Source organism: Engystomops pustulosus, chromosome 7 (assembly GCF_040894005.1).
Source record: "Engystomops pustulosus chromosome 7, aEngPut4.maternal, whole genome shotgun sequence".
NCBI lineage: Eukaryota > Metazoa > Chordata > Amphibia > Anura > Leptodactylidae > Engystomops > Engystomops pustulosus.
This window is the reverse complement of record NC_092417.1, coordinates 71,358,268-71,378,042: the sequence shown is the minus strand read 5'-3', so window position 1 is coordinate 71,378,042 and position 19,775 is coordinate 71,358,268. Positions and strand designations below refer to the sequence as shown.

The 19,775-nt window shown below is 48.9% G+C and overlaps 1 protein-coding gene across 6 annotated transcripts in view; it reads right to left on the bottom strand.

Moving 5' to 3' along the window:
• Window positions 1–11,688, bottom strand: part of EML5 (EMAP like 5) — a 148,656-nt gene extending 136,968 nt beyond the window's left edge. For 3 of the 6 annotated variants that reach the window (XR_011848904.1, XM_072116701.1, XM_072116703.1), the window contains exon 1: window positions 11,220–11,688. Coding sequence is in view for 5 of the 6 variants with exons in the window: in XM_072116701.1 (XP_071972802.1) it covers window positions 11,220–11,416 (197 nt within the window). In the remaining variant the exon portion in view is untranslated. The remainder of the gene's footprint in view (window positions 1–11,219) is intronic. The other 3 variants (XM_072116704.1, XM_072116700.1, XM_072116699.1) reach the window with 2 other exon arrangements.
• Between the last annotated feature and the right edge of the window lie 8,087 nt (window positions 11,689–19,775).

Below are 19,775 nucleotides of genomic sequence, written 5' to 3'. Positions count from 1 at the left end.
CAGTGCTACAAGGCCGTAATGCTAACCACTAAGCCACCTTGCTGCCCCCACAGATAGAAAAAGACAATGTTCAATTCATCAGCATGACACATAAAAAGAACTTTGAACACTGCATGCAATTGACCAAATGAGTCAGGGGCTAAGAGTAGTCAGGCCAGTGTTAATAATCATGATGTACCAGTCCTATAGGACATTAAGTTACATTTACATATGGCTTTAAGAGTGTAAAAATAATAAAGAACTTGGATTCTTTCCTCTCACCAAAATTATACTTTGCAGTCCATCTTCTAAACTATATCATAAATGGCATACAAATATAACAAAGCCCTAGTTGTGAGACATACAGCATATCTGGTTGTGAACCAGCTCGCTTTTCACTCACTGACATAAGGAAGGTATTTTGAAAACAAAGATACAAAAAGTATTCAAATATGTTAAGAATATTTTACTATACAGTAATGAAGCTTTATTGTTGTAGCACTGGAAATGTTCCATAAACCAGCTGTCCATAACATAGCAGAGAGCAGCTTTATCACTCTATTATTAAAGCTAGAGTTCTTCATTGAGTGTAGCAGGGCATTTCATTTCTCCCAACACCCATAGGTGGTTCTGCTGAAGAAAACTGATTATTCCATAACAGCAGAGCGAGAGTCCTGCTATCAGCATCCAACAACAAATGTGTTGGGGGTTTGTACAGCAGCTCAGCAGGTCGTATCCCATATTTCATACGGATGCCTTGGAGACAGCATCACATTATAAGCTTATATGGAAACCCAGAAGAAAGCATCACACATCATAGGCTTAGATACACCAGCCCAGCAGACAGAGCCACAAATCTTAGAGATACACCCGCACAGCACACAGCATCACACATCATAGGCTTAGATACAGAAGCTCTGCAGACAGTGTAATAATAATAAATAATAATTCTTTATTTATATAGCGCACACAGATTACGCAGCACTGCACAAGCATATCAAATTGGTCCCTGTCCCCATGGGGCTCACAATCTAAACAACCTAACAGTATGTTTTGAAGTGTGGGAGGAAACCGGAGTACCCGGAGGAAACCCACGCAAACACGGAGAGAACATACAAACTCTTTGCAGATGTTGACCTGGGTGGGATTCGAACCCAGGACCCCAGTGCTGCAAGGCAGAAGTGCTACTCAGTGTCACAAGTATCAGAGATACACCAGCCCGGCACACAGTATCACCCATCATAGGCTTAGATATAGAAGCTCTGCAGACAGTGTCACAAGTATCAGAGATACACCAGCCCGGCACACAGCATCACACATCATAGGCTTAGATACACCAGCCCAGCAGACAGTGTCACAAGTATCAGCGATACACCAGCCTGGCACACAGCATCACACATCATAGGCTTAGATACACTAGCCCAACAGACAGTGTCACAAGTATCAGAGATACACCAGCCCGGCACACAGCATCACACATCATAGGCTTAGATACACCAACCCAGCAGACATTGTCACAAGTATCAGAGATACACCAGCCCGGCACACAGCATCACACATCATAGGCTTAGATACACTAGCCCAACAGACAGTGTCACAAGTATCAGAGATACACCGGCCCGACACTCAGCATCACACATCATAGGCTTAGATATACCAACCCAGCAGACATTGTCACAAGTACAGGTAGTCCCCGGGTTACATACAAGATAGGGTCCATAGGTTTGTTCTTAAGTTGAATTTGTATGCAAGTTGAAACTGTATATTTTATAATTGAAGTTCTAGACAATTTTTTTTCTTTTGCCCCAGTGACAATTGGATTTTCAAAATTTTTGCTGTAATTGGACCAAGAATTATCAATAAAACTTCATTACAGACACCATACAGCTGATCATTGCAGTCTGGTACTATAGTAAACCATCCAGAGAGCTTCACCAGAGGTCACAGTGGGCAGCGGGGTCCGTCTGTAACTATGGGTCGTCTGTAAGTCGGGTGTCCTTAAGTAGGGGACCGCCTGTATCAGAGATACACCAGCCCGGCACACAGCATCACACATCATAGGCTTAGATACACCAGCCCAGCAGACATTGTGACAAGTATCAGAGATACACCGGCCTGACACACAGCATCACACATCATAGGCTTAGATATACCAGCCCAGCAGACAGTGTCACAAGTATCAGAGATACACCGGCCTGACACACAGCATCACACATCATAGGCTTAGATACACCAGCCCAGCAGACAGTGTCACAAGTATCAAATATACACCAGCCTGGCACACAGCATCACACATCATAGGCTTAGATACATCAGCACAGCAGACAGTGTCACAAGTATCAAATATACACCAGCCTGGCACACAGCATCACACATCATAGGCTAAGATACACCAGCCCAGCAGACTGTGTCACAAGTATCAGAGATACACCGGCCTGGCACACAGCATCACCCATCATAGGCTTAGATACACCAGCCCAGCGGACAGTGTCACAAGTATCAGAGATACACCGGCCACACACAGCATCACACATCATAGGCTTAGATACACCAGCCCAGCGGACAGTGTCACAAGTATCAGAGATACACGGGCCACACACAGCATCACACATCATAGGCTTAGATACACCAACCCAGCAAACAGTGTCACAAGTATCAAATATACACCGGCCCGACACACAGCATCACACATCATAGGCTTAGATACACCAGCCCAGCAGACAATATGACACCTAATGTATTTGTCTCTACAGACAGTTATACATTGTGAATGGCTTAGATACAGCAGCTTAGCAGACAGTACTGCACATGGCATGGTTAAATACAGCAGACAGTATCATGCAAGACACACTGTAATGTGGGCCACTATGCAGGCATACTATGGTCCTGTAAAACCAGCTTGGAGAGATGTCCACATCACATTGTACTAATCCATTCTGGAGGAATGTGTCTCCAAGCCATGACTTAGGGTGGGTTCAAAACACAGTTTATGTATACGCTAAACGTATACATTGGGAAAGTACCCAACGTATACGCTTAGCGTATACATTGACAACTAGTTGTATAGGCATAGTTTTTGCCTCCGTCTGGCCACTATACTTCCTCTCCACCAAAAAAATAAGGATAGAAAGATGTACGTCTTCCCATCCTGCAGTCTCCGACTGAAAGACACATGTACTTAGCGGAGGCAATGGCAGATGCAGCATATTGCATCTCTCCCCACAGCCCCGCTGAGTGACATATGTCATGTCCCAGTCCATATTAGGAAAGGGACATCACTGGGGGAACACCCTGTTCAGCAGTTTTAACTCCTCCCCCTGAATTCAGAGGCATCCTGTACAGTTGGATATTCAGAGGAATATAGGCATACAGTGGGATACATCTGTGCCATATGTTACAAGGACACATCAGAATCCTCCTGACTTGTCCTTACAACATATGGCTATTAACGTGGTATGAATACAGCCTTATCTATTAGCTGTGGGGTTGAGTCATATATACTAAAAGGTAACAATGTTCTGAACTATATCACATATGCCTTGATCTTCCATTAAAGAAAGTCTCTCAGCTCCTACAGCACCACTCGAAAACATTGTATATAAGTCACTGCATAAGATTTTAGCAAATTCCTACAATTTTAGAGAAATTTCAGTTTTCTGTCTTCAGGGTCCTGTCTTTAGCTGCTGGTACAGTCATTACAGCAGCTGCCCCTTACACACCGACATGCCCTGTAGAAACAATGTATAGTAAGGAATTCTTTAGGTCAGGGGTCAGGAACCTTTTTGGCTGAGAGAGCCATGAACGCCTCATGTTTAAAAATTTTATTCCATAAGAGCCGTACCATATGCACATGCCCCCCAGTAGATAGGTAGTCCCAGTGTCACGGGTGCCCCAGCGATCTAGGTCTCGGATCCCAGGCACACCCCGGCCCTCTCCGTGGCAGTGCCCCTTTCTGAGCTCACTCAACCCACCACTTTCTGGCTCCCATCCAGGCTGGCCAGCGAGTACCGGAACTCGCGGATTTAGAGGGCCTGTGCTGCCCACTTCCCAGGTTCCTATAAAGACTGGCGGCTATCAGATAGGTAGCCATTGCACGTGTCCCCCAGTATTTAGGTAGCCACAGCACATGCCCCCAAGTAGATAAATAGCCACAGCACACGCCCCCAGTATATAGGTAGCCCCAGCACATAGTCCCAGTACATAGGTAGACCCAGCACATACTCCCAGTAGATAGGTAGCCACGGCACATGCCCCCAAGTAGATAGGTAGCCACAGCACATGCCCCCCAATAGATAGGTAGTCACTGCAAAAAAAAAAAAAACACTTACCAGAGCTCTCTGCAGCCAGCTCCTCATTGCTCCCACGAACTTCTCTTTGACCCAGGCTTAGACGATGGCGGCGATGGTGCCTGGGTCATACAAAGGCAGTAGGCAGCGGTAACATAGCTCCGTGCCGGATGCAGCCAACAAAAGAGCCATATCTGGCTCCAGAGCCATAGGTTCCCTACCCCGGCCCTATGTTAACATGCAAAAAGAATTAGTCCACATAACAGGGAAAAAAAATGTTTGAATAGTTACTTTTTTGCTAATATGCATAAAAAGGTTTTCCCCAAATGGGATAATTGAAAACATAAATGTACTGCTTCTGATGAGAGACACTGCTGGTCTCCTTCGTCTGGGCTGGATGGTGGCAGATTTGCTTGAGTACCATTAGATCCATGACACTTCTATGATGCCATGAATGAGCAGCCCCTACTCGCAGGGAATGTATCCACTCCACTTGGTATTGTTCTGGAATCACTCAACCTCCCTCCCCGGGGCATATTTATTGGTATGTTATAATACCCTCTGGGCATGGTTACTACAGATAAGCTTATATTTACCTACCCCCTGGGCATGTTTATTATTAGCCACGTCTTTATACCAGGGAACTGGCATTTGTAGGTTCCACAACAGCTCCCAGGAACCACAATAAAGTCTCCAAGGACTAGAATATCTTCTAATAAAGGTACACTATATGTTCTACTGTACTAAGGTTACTTATCATGGGAGGCACAAGGTAAAGTGACCCACGGGCAAGAGAAGCCTCATGACTGCAAAGAGTGGAGGGTCATATCCACAAGATTTTCTTGTATTTAGTAACCTATAGATATACATTATATTTGCTATGTAGATACAATAATGTGTGAGGGTGTCAGAGGTCATGTGTAGAGCATGGGATGATTCCTGGCCTGTGGGTATCATATTCAGAGATATTCCATCCACATTTGGTTATTGCGTTCATTACTAATCAATCCATGTGCGTGTCCAGATGGAGAAGGATTAAGCTTACAAGAACAGAATTCTTTACACGGTGAAATTCAATGCTATGGCCACACGATGATGTCTGAGCTATGTGCCCGGGCGAAGGACGTGACGAAGGAGTACAATGCTCTGCCGCTCACAGTCATAACTCTATACACCCGGCTGACTGTAGAGACTGCATCATATAATCACATGATGGGAAATCAATAAGTTGATAGGAATAGAGAATCTATAACAGCTTGAGACAAGCAAAGAGTGATAAAATGGCTTCATACGAGCTCCAATGCCACTAAAGATTTCCATGCGGACAACAGTGTTGTTGATGATCACCAAAGGGTTAATATTTCATACCCCTGCAGTGCCACCACAGAGGAAATACACGCATGTACTTTGTCTTCCAAGCTTAGAGATGTTATTTGTAGCAGCTTTCTGCTTTGGATGAATGAAGATCCTCACCAATTTCTCAGTGAGGTCTTTAGAAAAAAAGTTTTCTACACATGTAACCAGAGGGAATACTGGACCGGATGGTGTATGGTCCATGGTGATGAAACTGCTTACATTACACAAAAACCACTGCTGATAATTATGTGTATCCATAGAAAATGGGTATGGAAGATGGATGCATTGTATGTGTATATTCCGGTGTGTATGACCCTGGCCCTTGTGTGAGGCGGCAGTAAAGTGATCTGTATGAGAGTGGGGCTGGATCTATGGGGCGGTAACTCTATATACTAGAGCTGTCCAGGCGTCTGGTGCTGGTCTCCCCGCACACCAGCTGTGAGAAGCCACACTATCCTTTTCTGTGCACCACCACCACATGTAATATATACTATAGGGACAGAAGGCAGGCAGATACAACTTTACACTATATATATATATATATATATATATATATATATATATATGTATATGTATATTTTGTTGTCAAGCCCTTCAGGATTTTGAAGCTCTTACTGTAATGTAACTGTATACAGAGAAATATACATAGCCTTCACCTTACAGAACTGTACACAAAGAGGGACGATACATAGTCTACACCATGCAAAATCTGTACATACAGAGAGGAAAACATTAAATGCATAGAAGAACACATACATTACATAGGGAGCATCATGTTACATACAAAATACTACTCTGCAATGTCTGGATTCCTTGGATGTCCTGACAGGCTGCAGATTTCCAGGCATTGTGGGACTTGTAGTTATAAAACAATTGTAGAGCCACAGGTTTCAGTAGTAAGAAGCCTGGAGATGCTCGTATACAGGTATATGATGGATGACTGCATTCAACAAGCAGGTCCTGGGTGAAACCCTCCGTAGTGATGACAGATCCTGATCATATCCACAGAGCCCCTCACTGCAAGGTACAGTATAGACCGTATATAGTGTACATGTAGAGACATGACTTAGTAGAACACAATCCACACGGATGCACACGTATACTATCTAATATTAAGCTACCTCCACAACTGGGAAAGAAGGCCTGACACTGAAATAATAATACACCCCCATAATACACCACTGACACGACATCCATATGCACGCATCTTACAATGTCCACCATACTGCAACATATAACACCTTATAAAATACAGCAGTCATCATATACACAGCTACCAACACATGTCTGATCACACCATAAAAGACAAGATATCCCAATCTTGTAGTATAACAGCAGCATAATGTAAAGCCCCAAGTGAAAGGTGCCCAATATAACACAGGATTCACTGATAATTCCCTGTGGTACATCATGAAGGGATGTAGCGAGGCGTCACTATAGACCACCTAACACTCAAAGTGGAGAAATCCCCTATTTGTAAGCTAAAGGAGGAGTATAACAATACCAGTGCGGGCACTACTGAGGGTATTAGGGAGTCTCTTCCGCCACTAAGGGAAATATTGGGGGTACACTTGCTGCTGTCAGTGGGTCTCCATCACTACTTCTGGAATGTAGGAGGCCAGTGTTAGGTGGTCTCTGCCAGAATTTAGAACACTCTTTTGACTAGGACACCAATGTTAGGGGGTCGGCAGTGCAGGGAATAGGATACCACTGTTTGGGTTTCTCTGTCCTTAATACTAAGGTTAGGATATCACTGTTTGGCGGTCTGTGCAACTACTGAGGGCAGCATTGGGTATAGGATACCACAATTTCTGGGTCTCTGTTAATACTGAGAACATTACTGAGCGTAGGATACCAATGTAAGGAAGTATGTCACCAATAATGGCACTATTAGGGGTAGGCTGTCATTGTTTGGAAGCTGGTGCCACTGAGGACACTATTGGGGGTAGGATACTACATAATGTGGGTCTTTGTCACAACTGAAGGCATTACTGTCACTGTTTGTAGTTCTGTGTCACTACTGAGGGCACAGAGGGCACTATTGGGGATAGGATACTACTGTTTGGGGATCTATGTCACAACTGAGGGCACTATCATGGATAGGATACTACTTTTTGTGGATCTGGGTTACTACTATTAAGGTTAGGATAAAAGTATTTAGTATTTAGGCATCTGTGCTGTCATTGAGGTCGCTATTGAGGGTAGGATACCACTGTCTGGAGCTCACTGTCAACACTGAGGGCGCTTTTAGGCACTCACTATTGTGGGCAGGATACCACTGCGTAAAGGGTTGTGTCACCTCTGAGGGTACTCGCCATTGGGGGCAGGATACCACTGTGTAGGGAGCTGTGCCACCACTGAGGACACTCACTATTGTGGGCAGGATATCACTGTTTAGGGGACTGTGCCACCTCTGAGGGCACTTACTATTGGGGGCAGGACACCACTGTGTAGGGGGCAGTGCCATCTCTGAGGGCACTTACTATTGGGGGCAGGACACCACTGTGTAGGGGCTGTGCCACCTCTGAGGGCACTTACTATTGGGGGCAGGACACCACTGTGTAGGGGACTGTGCCACCTCTGATGGCACTTACTATTGGGGGCAGGACACCACTGTGTAGGGGCTGTGCCACCTCTGAGGGCACTTTGTATTGGGGGCAGGATACCACTGTGTAGGGGGCTTTGCCACCTCTGAGGGCACTTAGTATTGGGGGCAGGATACCACTGTGTTGGGGGCAGTGTCACCTCTGAGGGCACTTAGTATAGGGGGCAGGATACCACTGTGTTGGGGGCAGTGTCACCTCTGAGGGCACTTAGTATTGGGGGCAGGATACCACTGTGTAGGGGGCAGTGCCACCTCTGAGAGCACTTAGTATAGGGGGCAGGATACCACTGTGTAGGGGGCAGTGCCACCTCTGAGAGCACTTAGTATAGGGGGCAGGATACCACTGTGTAGGGGGCTGTGCCACCTCTGAGGGCACTTAGTATAGGGGGCAGGATACCACTGTGTAGGGGGCTGTGCCACCTCTGAGGGCACTTAGTATAGGGGGCAGGATACCACTGTATAGGGGGCAGTGTCACCTCTGAGGGCACTTAGTATAGGGGGCAGGATACCACTGTGTAGGGGGCAGTGCCACCTCTGAGGGCACTTAGTATTGGGGGCAGGATACCACTGTGTATGGGCCAGTGTCACCTCTGAGAGCACTTAGTATTGGGGGCAGGATACCACTGTGTAGGGGGCAGTGTCACCTCTGAGGGCACTTAGTATAGGGGGCAGGATACCACTGTGTTGGGGGCAGTGTCACCTCTGAGGGCACTTAGTATAGGGGCAGGACACCACTGTGTATGGGCCAGTGTCACCTCTGAGGGCACTTAGTATAGGGGGCAGGATACCACTGTGTAGGGGGCAGTGCCACCTCTGAGGGCACTTAGTATAGGGGGCAGGATACCACTGTGTAGGGGGCTGTGCCACCTCTGAGGGCACTTAGTATAGGGGGCAGGATACCACTGTGTAGGGGGCTGTGCCACCTCTGAGGGCACTTAGTATTGGGGGCAGGACACCACTGTGTTGGGGGCAGTGTCACCTCTGAGGGCACTTAGTATTGGGGGCAGGATACCACTGTGTAGGGGGCAGTGTCACCTCTGAGAGCACTTAGTATAGGGGGCAGGATACCACTGTGTAGGGGGCTGTGCCACCTCTGAGGGCACTTAGTATAGGGGGCAGGATACCACTGTGTAGGGGGCTGTGCCACCTCTGAGGGCACTTAGTATAGGGGGCAGGATACCACTGTGTTGGGGGCAGTGTCACCTCTGAGGGCACTTAGTATTGGGGGCAGGATACCACTGTGTAGGGGGCAGTGTCACCTCTGAGAGCACTTAGTATAGGGGGCAGGATACCACTGTGTAGGGGGCTGTGCCACCTCTGAGGGCACTTAGTATAGGGGGCAGGATACCACTGTGTAGGGGGCTGTGCCACCTCTGAGGGCACTTAGTATAGGGGGCAGGATACCACTGTGTAGGGGGCAGTGTCACCTCTGAGGGCACTTAGTATAGGGGGCAGGATACCACTGTGTAGGGGGCAGTGTCACCTCTGAGGGCACTTAGTATAGGGGGCAGGACACCACTGTGTAGGGGGCTGTGCCACCTCTGAGGGCACTTAGTATAGGGGGCAGGATACCACTGTGTAGGGGGCTGTGCTACCTCTGAGGACACTTAGTATAGGGGGCAGGATACCACTGTGTAGGGGGCTGTGCCACCTCTGAGGGCACTTAGTATAGGGGGCAGGATACCACTGTATAGGGGGCAGTGTCACCTCTGAGGGCACTTAGTATAGGGGGCAGGATACCACTGTGTAGGGGGCAGTGCCACCTCTGAGGGCACTTAGTATTGGGGGCAGGATACCACTGTGTATGGGCCAGTGTCACCTCTGAGGGCACTTAGTATAGGGGGCAGGATACCACTGTGTAGGGGGCAGTGCCACCTCTGAGGGCACTTAGTATAGGGGGCAGGATACCACTGTGTAGGGGGCTGTGCCACCTCTGAGGGCACTTAGTATTGGGGGCAGGACACCACTGTGTTGGGGGCAGTGTCACCTCTGAGGGCACTTAGTATTGGGGGCAGGATACCACTGTGTAGGGGGCAGTGTCACCTCTGAGAGCACTTAGTATAGGGGGCAGGATACCACTGTGTAGGGGGCTGTGCCACCTCTGAGGGCACTTAGTATAGGGGGCAGGATACCACTGTGTTGGGGGCAGTGTCACCTCTGAGGGCACTTAGTATTGGGGGCAGGATACCACTGTGTAGGGGGCAGTGTCACCTCTGAGAGCACTTAGTATAGGGGGCAGGATACCACTGTGTAGGGGGCTGTGCCACCTCTGAGGGCACTTAGTATTGGGGGCAGGACACCACTGTGTTGGGGGCAGTGTCACCTCTGAGGGCACTTAGTATTGGGGGCAGGATACCACTGTGTAGGGGGCAGTGTCACCTCTGAGAGCACTTAGTATAGGGGGCAGGATACCACTGTGTAGGGGGCTGTGCCACCTCTGAGGGCACTTAGTATAGGGGGCAGGATACCACTGTGTAGGGGGCTGTGCCACCTCTGAGGGCACTTAGTATAGGGGGCAGGATACCACTGTGTTGGGGGCAGTGTCACCTCTGAGGGCACTTAGTATTGGGGGCAGGATACCACTGTGTAGGGGGCAGTGTCACCTCTGAGAGCACTTAGTATAGGGGGCAGGATACCACTGTGTAGGGGGCTGTGCCACCTCTGAGGGCACTTAGTATAGGGGGCAGGATACCACTGTGTAGGGGGCTGTGCCACCTCTGAGGGCACTTAGTATAGGGGGCAGGATACCACTGTGTAGGGGGCAGTGTCACCTCTGAGGGCACTTAGTATAGGGGGCAGGACACCACTGTGTAGGGGGCTGTGCCACCTCTGAGGGCACTTAGTATAGGGGCAGGACACCACTGTGTAGGGGGCAGTGTCACCTCTGAGGGCACTTAGTATAGGGGGCAGGACACCACTGTGTAGGGGGCTGTGCCACCTCTGAAGACACGTGTAAGGTTTGGCTGCAGGCAGTGTGACCTCTCACCTCTTACCTGATAATATCATCGTTGTGGCCCAGGTAGAATTTCTGCTTGTGTTCCCGGGTGTTGTAGACCACCCCGACCCCCGCCACGAAGTAGACGATCTCCTTGGCCGCCGTGTAGTAGAGGTTGTTCCGGCACTGGTGGCCCCGGTAGCCGTACACCCATTCCAGCCGGAGGTGGCAGTTAGGCGCCGTCCTGTCAGCCATGTCCCCCGGGGGAGCTCTTCATACAAGACGGACAGATGTTCGAGGATGTTGCCGCATCAATGGAGGAGGCGATGACGAGGACGGCTCTGCTTCTCAGTGGCGCTGCTTATCCAAAGGCGATGGGAGAGAATATAGTGCGGGCACCGGGCATGATGCCGCCGCTGTCCCTGGTGCTGAACCTCCTGTGGCCTCCTCCGCGTCCTCAGCCTCCTGCAGCGGGCACTGAGCTCCGGAGCCCTGGACGTGGTGCTGGCGTAGGAACGCCTCCTGCTGAGAGGTGATTGGCTTCCCGATAAGATTGACGTATGTATCATGCAATCATATTAAGGATACCTTACTCGGAATTAAAGCGGTAGAGCAGCTTAGGTCGGTGGGCGGGGGTCCGGATCTGGGGGGCTCCGGGTAGAGGAATGTAATGTATATAGCAGTGTCTGACACCTGTGACTCCTCAGTAATTATACATTACGCACAGCCAGACACTAACCGCAGGGATAAGCAATCCAGGCCAAGCTGCCTCTGTCTGGCCCATACATGATTCCTCTCCTTTCACTGTGTTTTTAAGTGTTTTGATGATGTTTGAAACTTTTAGGGTGCGGGGAAGTTGCAAAAGTTCACCATCTACAAGGTGGCTTAAAATAATAGGGCAAAATAAAAAGGACGGTGCCTTGGGTAATACTGTTAGGCAGGTAGCACACGTGGCATTTTGAAACCGTTTTTGGGCCGTTTTTAAGCAGTCCGTTAAAAAACGCATGCGTTTTTAGAAATGCATCTGTTTTTGACCCGTTTTAATTAAGATAATTGCTAAAACCGGTCAAAAACACATGCGTTCTTCAAAAACGCATGCGTTTTTTATCAGGTTCAAAACACCAGGTGTGCCACCGGCCTTTATGTTCAGGATCATTGTCTTGTTAGAAGATAAATCTCTGTCCCAGTCTCAGGTCTTTTGCAGACTTCCAGAATGGTCCTGTATTTGGCTCCATCTATCTTCCCTGTCCCTGCTGAACAAAAGCCCAAACAATGATGCTGCCACCGCCATGTGTGACAGTGGTGATGATTAGAGATGAGCGAACATGCTCGTCCGAGCTTGATGCTCGGTCGAGCATTAGCGTACTCGAAACTGCTCGTTGCTCGGACGAATACTTCGCCCGCTCGAGAAAATGGCAGCTCCCGCCGTTTTGCTTTTTGGCGGCCAGAAACAGAGCCAATCACAAGCCAGGAGACTCTGCACTCCACCCAGCATGACGTGGTACCCTTACACGTCGATAGCAGTGGTTGGCTGGCCAGATCAGGTGACCCTGGGATAGACTAGCCGCTGCCCGCGCTGCTCGGATCATTCTGTGTCTGGATGCCGCTAGGGAGAGAGCTGCTGCTGGTCAGGGAAAGCGTTAGGGTGTTCTATTAGCTTACTGTTAGGCAGGAGTGATTCTCCAAGAACCCAACAGCCCTTCTTAGGGCTACAATAACGTTCTACTTTTTTTTTTTTTATTTGCATCTAGTACCATTTTGTGAGGAATTAGCAGGGGGACTTGCTACCGTTGTGTTTAGCTCTTAGTGGCACACATATCCACCTCAAACACCAAAGTGGGAAAATTTAGTAGGGGTTTGATTTCAATTAGGCACAGTCTGCCATTACCTTTTTTTTTTACGTTTATTTTGTTTAATAACTCAGTGTCATCTCATCTGGCATAGTAGTGTGCTTTGATACTTGGCTAGAAAATAGCCATAGGAGAATCCAAACAGCTTACTTACGCCTACAGTAGCGTTCTATATATTTGATTTCTGGTTGATCTGCTGGTGGCTGTACTTGCTGCAGTGCATGTACTAGCCAATTGTGAGCAATTTGTAGTGAGACTTGCGACCGCTGTGTTCTGCGCTTAGTGACGCACATATCCATAGCAAAGACCGAAGTGGGAAAATTTAGTAGGGGTTGGATTTCAATTAGGCACTAACTCAGTGTCATCTCATCTGGCATAGTAGTGTGCTTTGATACTTGGCTAGAAAATAGCCATAGGAAAATCCAAACAGCTTACTTACGCCTACAGTAGCGTTCTATATATTTGATTTCTGGTTGATCTGCTGGTGGCTGTACTTGCTGCAGTGCATGTACTAGCCAATTCTGAGCAATTTGTAGTGAGACTTGCGACCGCTGTGTTTTGCGCTTAGTGACGCACATATCCATAGCAAAGACCGAAGTGGGAAAATTTAGTAGGGGTTGGATTTCAATTAGGCACTAACTCAGTGTCATCTCATCTGGCATAGTAGTGTGCTTTGATACTTGGCTAGAAAATAGCCATAGCAATAGGATAGCATTGTTTGGTTTTAAAAACTCAAAAACACAAAAAAAAACAAAAAAAAAGTTAAAAAAAAAAATAAAGTTATAACTCTCATTTTAAAAATGTTTAACCCGAGGGCTAGGGGTAGAGGACGAGGGCGGGGACGTGGGCGTCCAACTACTGCAGGGGTCAGAGGCCGTGGTCCTGGGCGGGGTGAGACACCACCCGCTTATGAGGGAGCAGGGGAACGCCGCAGAGCTACACTCCCTAGGTTCATGTCTGAAGTTACTGGGACTCGTGGTAGAGCACTGTTGAGGCCAGAACAGTGCGAACAGGTGATGTCGTGGATTGCTGACAATGCTTCGAGCAATTTGTCCACCAGTCAGTCTTCCACGCAGTCCACCCATGTCACCGAAATCGGCACTCCTCCAGCTCCTGCACCTCAGCCTCCTCCCCCCCAGTCTGCCCCCTCCCAGGAAAATTTGGCATTTGAACCGGCATACTCTGAGGAACTGTTTTCTGGACCCTTCCCACAGTCACAAACCACTTGTCCGGTTGCTGCTGAGCAATTTTCCGATGCCCAGGTTTTCCACCAGTCACAGTCTGTGGGTGATGATGACCTTCTTGACGTAGTGGAAGTGTGTAAAGAGGTGTCCGACGATGAGGAGACACGGTTGTCAGACAGTGGGGAAGTTGTTGTCAGGGCAGGAAGTCCGAGGGGGGAGCAGACTGAGGGATCGGAGGATGATGAGGTGACAGACCCAAGCTGGGTTGAGAGGCCGGGTGAACACAGTGCTTCTGAGACGGAGGAGAGTCCTCGACCAGAACAGGTTGGAAGAGGCAGTGGTGGGGCCAGACGGAGAGGCAGGGCCAGAGCTGGTGCATCAGCGCCAAATGTGTCAACTAGTGAAGCTCCCGTGGCGAGGGCTCTTGCGGCGAGGGCTAGATCTTCAGAAGTCTGGAGGTTCTTTAAGGAAACACCGGATGACCGACGGACTGTGGTGTGCAACATTTGCCAAACCAGGCTCAGCAGGGGTTCCACCACTACTAGCTTAACTACCACCAGTATGCGCAGGCATATGAATGCTAAACACCCCACTCAGTGGCAACAAGCCCGTTCACCTCCGGCCGTGCACACCACTGCTCCTTCCCCTGTGTCAGCTGATAGTCAGCCCCCTGCCCAGGACCCTGCCACAAAAACCCCATCGTCGCCTCCACGATCCTCCACAGCATCCACCAGCGTTCAGCTCTCCATACCCCAGACGCTGGAGCGGAAACGCAAATATAGTGCAACCCACCCGCACGCCCAAGCCCTTAATGTGCACATCTCCAGATTGCTTAGCCTGGAGATGCTGCCCTATAGGCTAGTAGAGACCGAGGCCTTTCGCAACCTCATGGCGGCGGCCGCCCCTCGGTATTCGGTCCCCAGCCGCCACTACTTTTCCCGATGTGCCGTCCCAGCCCTGCACCAGCACGTGTCAGACAACATCATCCGTGCCCTGACCAACGCCGTTTCTGACAAGGTCCACCTGACCACGGACACGTGGACGAGTGCTGCCGGGCAGGGCCACTATATATCGCTGACGGCACATTGGGTTAACTTGGTGGAGGCTGGGAGCGAGTCTGACCCTGCGGCTGGTCATATACTGCCGACGCCGAGGATTGCGGGGCCTACCTCGGTCCAGGTGTTTCAGGCCTACTATGCCTCCTCCTCCTCCCACCCCTCCTCCACCTCCTCCTCCGAACTACCATCCGTGGGCACGGCGCCATCAGTCGGTAGCTCTAGGCACAGCAGCAGTGCCGTCGCTAAGCGACAGCAGGCGGTGCTCAAACTGCTGAGCCTAGGCGATAAAAGGCACACCGCCCAAGAGCTATTACAGGGCATCACGGCGCAAACTGATCTGTGGCTGGCAACGCTGAACCTGAAGCCAGGCATGGTTGTGTGTGACAACGGCCGTAACCTGGTGGCGGCTCTGCAACTCGGCAGACTGACACATGTGCCACGCCTGGCCCATGTGTTAAATCTCATAGTTCAGCGTTTCCTCAAGACATACCCCAATCTGTCTGATTTGCTCACGAAGGTGCGCCGCATCTGTGCGCATTTCAGGAAGTCCAGCACAGATGCTGCCACTCTCAGGGCAGCGCAGCGCCGCCTCCAACTGCCCGCTCACCGACTGTTGTGCGACGTGCCCACGAGGTGGAATTCAACACTGACCATGTTATCCAGAGTTTACCAGCAGCGCAGAGCGATTGTAGACTGCCAGATGTCAACTTCCACCAGAACTGGTAGTCAGGTCAGTCAGCTTCCTCAAGTCTACAATGAGGAGTGGACGTGGATGTCTGATATCTGTCAGGTGCTGAGTAACTTTGAGGAGTCAACACAGATGGTCAGTGGCGATGCCGCCATCATCAGCCTCACCATCCCGCTGCTTGGCCTGTTGAAAAACTCTCTGGTCAGCATGAAGTCGGAAGCTTTGCGCTCGTCACAAGAGACGGGGGAAGAAGATTCCCTTGTTGATAGCCAAAGCACCCTCAGGTCTGTTTCTCAGCGCATATCAGAGGAGGTGGAGGTGGAGGAGGATGAGGAGGAAGAGGAGGAGAATGTTGGCGAGACACAAGAGGGGACCATTGTTGAGTCCTTCACTGTTCAGCGTGTATGGGCAGAAGAAGAGGAGTTGGAGGAGTTGGAGGAGGAGGAAATGGACAGTCAGGCCAGTGAGGGGAGTGAATTCTTACGCGTTGGTACTCTGGCGCATATGGCAGATTTCATGCTAGGCTGCCTATCCCGTGACCCTCGCGTTCAAAGAATTTATTCCAGCACCGATTACTGGGTGTTCACTCTCCTGGACCCACGGTACAAGCAAAATCTTTCCACTCTCATCCCTGCAGAGGAAAGGAGTGTGAGAATGCATGAATACCAGCAGGCCCTGGTGCACAAGCTGAAACAGTATTTCCCTTCTGACAGCGCTAGCGGCAGAGTGCGTAGTTCTGCGGGACAAGTAGCGAGGGAGAGTAGGCGAGCAGGCAGCTTGTCCAGCACTGGCAAGGGTACGCTTTACAAGGCTTTTGCCAGCTTTATGTCACCCCAGCAAGACACTGTCACCTGTCCCCAGTCTCGGCAGAGTAGGGCTGATCTTTACAGAAAGATGGTGAGGGAGTACGTAGCTGACCATACCATCGTCCTAAATGATCACACAGCTCCCTACAACTACTGGGTTTCAAAGCTGGACATGTGGCACGAACTGGCGCTGTACGCCTTGGAGGTTCTTGCCTGCCCTGCCGCTAGCGTCTTGTCCGAGCGGGTTTTCAGTGCAGCTGGTGGCATCATCACAGATAAGCGTACACGCCTGTCGACTGACAGCGCTGACAGGCTGACGCTTATTAAAATGAATAAAGGCTGGATTTCTCAGAATTTCCAATCTCCACCAGGTGAAGGAAGCTCAACCTGAATAATTGATCCACTCCTCCTCCTCCTCATTTTCCTCCTTCTCCTCCTCTTTGTACAGTAAAGCAGAGGAAACTGGCTATTTTTTGACAGGGCCCACTGGCTCTTGCTATAGTACTTTATGCATTTAATTTTTCTGGAGGGCCACCTACCCGGTCCTCTGTTTGAAACAATTTTTGTGAGTGCCACATACAGGCACTCAATCTATTCCATTTTTCTGGAGGGCCACCTACCCGGTCCTCTGTTTTAAAAAATTTTTGGGACTGCCACATACAGGCACTCAATCTATTCCATTTTACTGGAGGGCCACCTACCTGCTCCTCTGGTTTGAAACATTTTTGGGACTGCCACATACAGGCACTCAATCTATTCCATTTTACTGGAGGGCCACCTACCTGCTCCTCTGGTTTGAAACATTTTTGGGACTGCCACATACAGGCACTCAATCTATTCAATTTTTCTGGAGGGCCACCTACCTGCTCCTCTGGTTTGAAAACTTTTTGGGACTGCCACATACATGCACTCAATCTATTCCATTTTTCTGGAGGGACACCTACCTGCTCCTCTGGTTTGAAAACTTTTTGGGACTGCCACATACAGGCACTCAATCTATTCCATTTTACTGGAGGGCCACCTACCTGCTCCTCTGGTTTGAAACATTTTTGGGACTGCCACATACAGGCACTCAATCTATTCCATTTTTCTGGAGGGCCACCTACCTGCTCCTCTGGTTTGAAAACTTTTTGGGACTGCCACATACATGCACTCAATCTATTCCATTTTTCTGGAGGGACACCTACCTGCTCCTCTGGTTTGAAAACTTTTTGGGACTGCCACATACAGGCACTATCCAAATTAAATTGTCTCCATAGCAGCCTCCACACGTTGTCTCCATTGCTACCTCCAAAAGTCGTCCATATAGCTGCCTCCATACATCCTCCCCTTATCAAACGAGGTGTGTCAGGCAGAAATTTGGGTTGTTTTCATGGATTCCACATCAAAGTTGTTAACTTTGTCGCCACCCTGCTGTGTTATCCACAAAATATACTGGCAAACTTTATAACCGATATTATTTCAGCGCTTCTTGCGCAGCTGTTTACATTCCCCTCACCCGCCATATCCCAAACTTATAAGAACGCTACTACACTTGATCTTATACAAAAGGTTCTTAGAAGTGCTGTTTGGGGAGTAGCCTAGAGACAGGGGCTTGGATTGGCGAAAGCTCGCCTGGCTGCAGAGCGCCAGCTCCATCCCAAGATCCAACTAACATAGTTTTAACTGCAGCACCTTTAATCTACTACTAGTTCACTGCCTCCATAATAATAATAATAATAATCTTTATTTATATAGCGTCATCATATTCTGTAGCGCTTTACAAATCATAGGAAACAAATACAAATGTAATGTAACAGAGCACAACATTTGTATGGAACAACAGGAGTGAGGTCCCTGCTCGCCAGAGCTTACGGTTTATGAAGATGATGGGGTAACACGAGGTAAAAGAATATTTAATGGTCAAGCCATTCTTCTTAGGGAATAGAACAAAATATAATAAATGGAATTGCTGTCGCTTGAACCACTCAGCCGTCATCTTATATACCAGGTCCAGGGTGAATGGGACTGCAAAGAAGTCTGGTGCCTGTTGGTTGCTGGATAACAGATGGGAGGACGACACAGGACGGGTTAGTAGAAGAGTTAAAACTTCATGCAGTTAATGAGTGTTATAGGCTTGCCTAAAGAAATGGGTTTTAAGACCACGTTTGAAACTTTGGAGGTTAGGTATTAGTCTGATAGTCCGGGGCAGAGCATTCCATAGAATTGGTGCAGCTCTAGAGAAGTCTTGGAGACGCGAGTGGGAGGTCCGCACTAGGGTAGAGGTTAATCTAAGATCACTGGCGGATCTAAGAGCACGGGTTGGGCGATAGACTGAGATAAGAGAGGAGAGGTAGGGGGGTGCAGCATTATACAGAGCTTTATGGATGAGGGTTATTATTATTTTAAACTGTATTCGAAAGGAGACTGGCAGCCAGTGCAGCGACTGGCATGAACTGTAAGCATACATGGTCCCCTTATCAAACGAGCTGTGTCAGGCAGAATTTTGGGTTGTTTTCATGGCTTCCACAACAAACTTGTTAACTTTGTCGCCACCCTGCTGTGTAATCCACAAAAAATACTGGCAAACTTTTATCATTTACCGATATTATTTCAGCGCTTCTTGCGCAGCTGTTTACATTCCCCTCACCCGCCATATCCTAAACTTATAAGAACGCTACTACACTTGATCTTATACAAAAGGTTCTTAGAAGTGCTGTTTGGGGAGTAGCCTATAGACAGGGGCTTGGATTGGCGAAAGCTCGCCTGGCAGCGGAGCGCCAGCTCCATGCCAAGATCCAACTAACATAGTTTTAACTGCAGTACCTTTAATCTACTACTAGTTCACTGCCTCCATACATGGTCCCCTTATCAAACGAGCTGTGTCAGGCAGAATTTTGGGTTGTTTTCATGGCTTCCATGTTAACTTTGTCGCCACCCTGCTGTGTAATCCACAAAATATACTGGCAAACTTTTATCATGTACCGATATTATTTGAGCGCTTCTTGCTCACCTCCTTTGGTTCCTCTCTGCCACCCATTGGTTTGAA